This window comes from Lacerta agilis, chromosome 1, assembly GCF_009819535.1.
Source record: "Lacerta agilis isolate rLacAgi1 chromosome 1, rLacAgi1.pri, whole genome shotgun sequence".
NCBI lineage: Eukaryota > Metazoa > Chordata > Lepidosauria > Squamata > Lacertidae > Lacerta > Lacerta agilis.
Genome location: NC_046312.1, coordinates 56,388,376 through 56,395,715, shown reverse-complemented (window position 1 = coordinate 56,395,715; position 7,340 = coordinate 56,388,376). Strand labels below are relative to the sequence as shown.

Sequence of the window (7,340 nt, the reverse complement as noted above, 5' to 3'; positions counted from 1 at the left end):
CGCACTGTTGTGTGCAGGAGCCGCGGAGGCTGCCGGGAGCAGCGGGAGGCGGCGACGAAACTCCGAACGGCGGCGGCGGCGGCGGTGGTGAGGCGGCGGAGGAGGAGGCGGCGGCGGCTGAGGGCCCGGCTTGGGAGGCAGCAGCGGCGGCGGCCGGACTCACTCAGCTTCTCCTCGGCCTCACCAGCGGGACCCTACCGGGCCAGAGGCCGCCGCCGCGGGACAGAGGAGCGCCGAGAGAGCAGCAGCAGCAGCAGCGCCGCCGCCGTGGCCACCTCGGATGCGGAGGTGGCGGCAGGAGGAGGCGGAGCGACCTGCGGGTGGGAAGGCCGGGCTCGAGGGTGAGGGGCGCTCGCCTCTCTCCGCCGAGGCCTCCGGGGAAGGGAAGCGAAGCCCCACCTTCCTCCCCCCTCTTCTCCCCCCTCCTGGTGAGAGGGGAACCTCCGAGGAGAAGCAGCTCAACTTCAGGCTCCCCCCCCCCCCCCACCACTTCCAACTTTTCAGCCGCTTCTGCGTTTTATTGGTTTATCCATCCAATTTCTACACTTTGGGGTGGGGATTAAGGATTAGGGCTGCTCCCCCCCCTTTTTTTTAAACTTCCAGGGAAGATGCCCAGAACGGCTTCTGCGCCCCCTTGAAGCTTCCCCACCGCACACGCCGCTACCCGCCGCCGCCTCTCTCTGAAAGAAAACAACCAACAACCCGCTTAAGAGGAATTATAAATGCGGCACAAGAGACCCGAGAAGCTGAAAGAAGGAATAGTTCCTGCGCTGCCTAACGTGAGGAGGATTGGAGGAGCGCTCTCCCAGCTCCTGCGGGAATAGAGTTCTCCCAACTTTTTTTTGTATCTTCGGGGTTTTTAAAGTAACGCCATCGTGACCTAAAGTGAGCTTTGTATACTGTGCACTGTTGATTGATTGTCGGCCTAGAAGCACTGAAAACAGTTGGCCCTTTTTTTTTTGGTCGCACGCTTCTCCTAACCTGGCTTTTTTTTTTTTTTGTAAGCCAGGATTAGATAGGAAGGGAGCTTGCTTGAAGACGTGAGTTGTTCCGTATCTGTTTCTTTACTCCAGAGGACCTATCTAGTTGCTGCTGCTGCTCCTTTTGGACCATCTCCTTTTCCAAGCAAGATTCTTTATCCTCTTGTTTGCGGTTCAAGGATTATTTAATGAATGGATTTTGTAGTCAAGCTGGATGGCTGCTCTACCATTTGAAATGTTTTTGGAAATCATGCCGAGTTGCTGAAAAGAGCTGATATTGCTGGAAAATTTTGGCCTCTGGCAAAGCCTTTTTTGTTCACCGACCAAGGTAAATGAAACAATGGAAGCTTATAAATTATTTTAGTTAGCAGCTATAAAACATGAGAAAACTAAGAGAAAAGTAACTACATACATTCCATTTTGATTATGTTCATTAATGCCTAAGAATTATAAATGAAGTTTTTCATTATATAATCATAAACGTATGGGGAGTGGAATTGGTCCCATTGCATGGCCCTTGAGAAAATAGCTTGCTTATGTTTAGCTCAGTCTTTATGAACATCTAAGGAAGGATAAAGGACTTTATTAGATGAACTGCTTAATTTGGTTGGCTTTAATAGAAAGTTGCTGTTCAGTTTTGTCAGGGAACAGACACATTTACTCAGTTTTTTGTACATTTTGTAATGCTGTACTGAAGTGTATATGTCCACATACATATTAAAACTTAAAGAGCTATATAGTCACTATTATTAAAATAGTTTAACATGTGCTTTGATGCTTTTGTATTTTGTTCCCATGGTGGCTTTTTGTGATGCATTGTAGGGTCTAGTGATGCTGTATTGCTGTTAGTGCTTTGATCTTCTGTTTGTTCATGAGGTTGCTTTTTGTGTTGTACTTCCTAAGAATCTGCCTGCTTATTAATTGATGACGGCATCCAACTGCAAAAAGGCTCTAATGCTACTTTAATGGCAACAAATTTCTGTAATGGAGATTGTGCAGCTACAATAATAAGCTCATGTAGACAGTAAAACCTAGCTAGCTTTCATGAGGGCAGAGGGCAGTTTTAAGAACCTGGAGGTACCTATTTTTTCATATAATTGATTGTAGTTCTAATGTAGATCTTTGATTTTATATGCATCATAAGCTTGCTTATAAGTTTTGTAGCAGATACAGGATAAGATGCATGTTCTTTAAATCAACGTATTTACATTGCTTAATAACTACTGCCTGTGGTTCTGTACTTGTAATGCAGATTAGATTTTCTATTCTCACCCACAAATATGTGGGTGATTCACCCCTTTGCCTCTAATAAAATTTGACAGGATAAAGTGTGTTGAACAATTATGTTAAGTGAATCTGAGGACTTTAAAGGCATTTGGTTTTGTCAGGTTATAGGTAATGTAGCATAAGAATCTTGTTAGGAGTAGCAAGTTAGAAAATGAGGTATTGTGTTAGCAGTTTGTACTAGTAATACATATTTGTTTTATACTTAGCTCATAAACGTTATTTGATGTGACACAGTTGTAAAGACACGGAGAACAAACCTCAATTGCTACATTCAGATAAGTTAATGAGGTTGTGGGGTACTTTATGTCATCGGGGAAGACCATTGCACATAAAAGCTCTGTTACCCTGGATTTGTATTTTTTGCCATGTTAATGATATAACTAAATAAGTCTTAAATTTCATTTCAAGATGATGTGCGAGGTGATGCCAACTATCAGTGAGGCAGAGATTCCCTCAGGGGGAAGTGGAAGCCATGGTTCAGGTTCCCCCCTACAGTCAGATGCTGATTCCCATTTCGAGCAATTAATGGTATCCATGTTGGAGGAACGAGATCGCCTTTTGGACACACTGCGAGAGACTCAAGAGACACTAGCATTAACACAGGGTAAACTGCATGAAGTTGGTCATGAAAGGGATTCTCTACAGCGACAGCTTAATACTGCACTGCCACAGGTATGTTTTATATATATATATAAACACAAGCAAACTTTGATATCATTAAACTTTAGATCACTGTCTTCAGGAATTAACATGTGAGTTAAATGAAACACTTTGAAGACCCCATAGCATGATTTTTTCCTTGGCTTAGTGAAATAATATAGGAAATATGAGACAAAAAGTTTAATGTGAGCAGGAAAACTTTGAAGGTTGCTTTATAGTGCACTGTTGTTACAGGATAGACTCTCAGAACCTTGTAAATTTAGCTTTAAGTGGCTTTTTAGCTTTTTTCGAAATAACAGTTTGTAATCAAGGTGGCCAGCAAGATTTCTAAGGTTAAAATAAGCAAACCTTTTGTGTAAGGTTTGTAGTAGTGTAAGTAGAGTGCTGGTGTAGTAGTGTAAATTGACAGAATTGATTGGCATTAAAGGTGAATTGCTTTACTCTTAAAGAAATGTATGGTTCATCTTTAGAGTGGTGGAATTAAGCACATATAGAATCTGAGCAGCAACTGGAGGGATTATAGATTTTAAAAAACTACAATTCTGGTTGTGTCCCCATTATTTCTTGGGAGGGGAGAGAGTGGGAGAGGGAGAATCTAGAGGTGTCAAACATAGTGAACCACTGTTCTTCTCCATATTAAGAAATTGTCATCTTGATCATTCTCTGTGCCAGGAGATAGTTGTAGCAGCAATCATAGTTTGCAGTCAGGTTTCTATAGATCAGAAAACAAGCACATTATGGCCCCACCCCTGCACCCTTTGTGTCCTTTTCTCCTGTCAGAGGCTGGGCTATCCTATTAACAGCAGCTGCCAGACACTATTCTGTTAGGCTCTCTAGCAAAATAGTTAGCCACCCGAGCACTAGGGTATCCCTTTCTTTCTCATGATAAAGAAAAAGCCCAACCCACCTGTAAGAGTTACTGGTCCCAAGGTGTGTGAGCTTCAGAGCTCAATTGGGTTTTGGATCAAGTCTGTGGTCACCAGATGTAGTTGACTCAGGCAGTTGCTGGCATACAATAAATTTAAGACTTCTGTAATATAGAATCCCTCCAGTTAATGCCAGGAGAAATAGCAACAGATAATTGATATTTAATATAGGAGTTCAGTTGTAGAGTACATGCAAAATGTCCCATATTCAGTCCCAGTATCTCCAGGTAGTACAAGGAGAAACCCATCTGAAACCATGGAGAGCCACTGGCAGTCATTTTCAACAATGCTACACTAGATGGATGAGTGTTTGGGTGGGACCCCTAAATGGCTTGTGATCCAACAATCTAAACAGAGAGCCTCTGCCAATATTGACTAATCTCAGGCCCTTTGATTGGCAGGAAATGGCAATAGCTCTCCATGATTTCAGGTAAGGGTCTCTCTCACTTCTACCTGGAGATGCTGGGGATTGAACCTGGGATCGTTTGCATGCAAAGCATGTTCTCTTCTCTACTGCTGAGCTATAGCCCTTCCCATTAAAAAGTTCCTTATGTTCCTTTCTTAACTGAACCATTATACCTACTTCTGAGATTTGGATCTGGTTAACTACTTGTTGCCCTTGTGCTGCTTCAGTATCGAGTCTCTTCAGATTTTTTGGTGTTTTTTAAAGCTGCCACTTAAATACTGACATATGTGTTGAGCTTTAATGGAATGCAGAGTCTGCAGAGAAAAGCGCCTTATTTTGGCTGTAGTCTTAAATGAGAACACAATGCATTTGTTATATATAATTGTTAGAAGAGAATATTTAAGGCTTTCTCTCCCACAGGGATATGTTTGGGTATGTGGGGGGTGGGGAGAGAAGGAGGGTGTATCAGTTTAAGAAGTTACTTTGGAGACTGCCTAAAGAAGAAAAGCAATAGGATTTTATTTTTGTTTGTATATGTATAAATGAAGAAGCAAGTAGCCCAACTACACCCAACCTCTTGGCAAGTATGCTACAAGTTGATTCCACTGTATAAGACAACACCTCTCTAATAATTGGCATGAGATTACAGTAATACGTTTAACAAACAGTGCTGTGGCACCTTAAAGATGAAGAAATTTATTCTGACGTAAGTTTTTGTTGACTTATTTGTCTTAAAGATGCAACAGGACTCTGTTTTTGTTTTAAGAGACTAACACTGGTACTCCACTGGACATGGAACAAACTCTACACCATTACAATTTAAAATAATCAGCACTCAAAAACAGCACAAGAAGAGCAAGAAAACAGAAATAGTTTTTCTTTATGTTGGGTCAGATCAGAAAGTAAATAGTCCCTGTAGATCAGTGTAACAAAGGGTCTCAAATCCAGTTTCACTGATGCTAACTAGATACTGAAAATTGAACCTAGAGCTTGATTGTATTCAAAGTCTGAACATGGTGAAGCCACTTGGCATTCTTGCTTGCTGTAGAGATTGTTAGAACAACTTTATCTAAAGCAGTGGTGGGGAACCTGAGGCTCTCCAGATATTGGGTTGCAACTATGTGTCATCCCTGACAATTGGTCATGCTGGCAAGGGCAAGTGGAGTTGGAGTCCAGTAACATACAGTCATACCTCGTGTTATGGCCGCTGCGGGTTGCGTTTGGCGTGGGTTATGAACGTGCCGAACCCAGAAGGACCGGAACAGGTTACTTCTGGGTTCGGTGGTTTGCGCATGCCCAGACGCACGAAATGACGTCATGCGCAGAATCGCGTGACACACATGCGCAGATGCGGCGCTTCAAGATACGCACTGCTCATGATGCGAATGGGGCTCTGGAATGGATCCCGTTCGCATCCAGAGGTACCACTGTATAGACAACCTCAGGTTCCCCATCCCTAGTGTTGGGATAACTTTCATAAATAAATAGCATTACACTGAGAATTTTGATACATTGTTTGCTAGACTCTAGCATTTGGACTTATTTGGATGTGCATATGGCTGGCTTCATGGAAGTTGAAGATTTAGAGAGGCAATCCTATTGGTTCCTCCCTCCTTCAGAGGAGTGTAACACCATCAAGAGCAGGCAACCTCCTATCCATCCAATCTAAGGAATCACGCACTAACAGTGCCTCAGTCTTAAAGGCAAGCATGTTTTTTAAATGCTTGAAGACAGGAATGGAAGTGCTTCTCCAGACTAATTTGTGCCCATTCCTATAAAAACATATGCTTAAAACCAGTGTTAGAAACTGAGATATGAAACCTAGGAACTAAATAGCACCTTAAACCTAGGTTATGGGTGCAACAACGGAATGTCTAGGCACACTTTTTATAAAAAGAATACAAAGCTGAAAATGAATGAACTGCAACTAAAATCTTATATTCATTTTCCTTATCTGAAGACTGCAAAAACAAATACACGCTTCCCCTGCCCGCCCCCCTAATATTCTTAAGGGGGTCTCTTCTCCAGTCTTCAGAGAGTGGCTGGAAGTGGGGAGGCAGAAAAAGGTCTTCCTTTCCTTCCAATCTGCAGCTTTAATCTTAAATCTTAGGCACAGTACTGTGCTCAGAGCTCAGAAACTGCTCGTGCTAATGAAATTCCTTGTCGCAAAACGCCTAGAACAATGGGAGTTTTGAACGCTGCTTAAAGCCTAGGAAATAAGTTGATGGATGAATCAAATTCACATGTCTAATTTTAACCTAAGAAGGGGACTCTCAATGTGTCATGTTGTTTGGATACTCAGCTATTCGTTTCTTTAATATACAGTATAGAGGAAAATGACACGAGGGAAACTTGAGGCAACTTATCTAACTTGGTGCTCAGTGCCCAAAGAAGTATTTACATGTTTTCATAATCACACACAGCTAAACAAGCCAAATAACTGACTACCCAAAAAAATAAAAATGGCAACAACTAAAACTGTACCCATCACCTCTTAAAATTAAGTGCAAATCTAATATGTATTGAATACATAGGTAAGTCATTGGGGGTATGTGTTGTTTTTTGTTACTGCATCAAAGTTAGTTTAAATAGTTTTTATGTATTTGGCTCTACAATGATACATTTCACCACTAAATATATATTTATTTAATCTACAACACATGGTATATTCCTGCACCTGTACTTAAAAGCAGGCCCATGGGCAGGAGTCCAGGGGCAGGAGTCTTGTTAGAATAAAGTTATCAACTCAAACAAAAAAAGCAGATGGTCCCTGACGGGGCCTCCTGGCTGGCTTAGACCTTGGAAGCCTGGGGCAAGTGTACCTGGCTGCACCTCCCTGCATGGACCTGCTTACAAGTGAATGAAAAATGAAGAAAATTATTATTTTTTAGACATGCAGTTACTAAAATAGGCTGTGGAATTAGTGAAACAGTTTTTTAAATTGTAGGCATAGAGAGTTGCACTTCTTTATAGGCCTGCAGGATGAGTAATCTCAAGCAGTACTGATTAAGTTGTTGTAAAAGAAATGATCATAATTGCTGTTACACGACTAATTATAGTGATTTGCTTGTGACACATAAC

General features: G+C 42.0%; 1 protein-coding gene across 8 annotated transcripts in view; it reads left to right on the top strand.

Moving 5' to 3' along the window:
* The first annotated feature begins 1,065 nt into the window (after nt 1-1,065).
* PPFIA1 (PTPRF interacting protein alpha 1) overlaps nt 1,066-7,340 on the top strand; it is a 55,023-nt gene continuing 48,748 nt past the window's right edge. For 5 of the 8 annotated variants that reach the window (XM_033150408.1, XM_033150391.1, XM_033150382.1 and 2 more), the window contains exons 1-2: nt 1,067-1,308; nt 2,676-2,939. In XM_033150408.1, the coding sequence (XP_033006299.1) occupies nt 2,676-2,939 (264 nt within the window). In that variant the 5' untranslated portion in view covers nt 1,067-1,308. Of the gene's footprint in view, nt 1,309-2,675; nt 2,940-7,340 lie in introns of all 8 variants that reach the window. The other 3 variants (XM_033150373.1, XM_033150347.1, XM_033150400.1) reach the window with 2 other exon arrangements.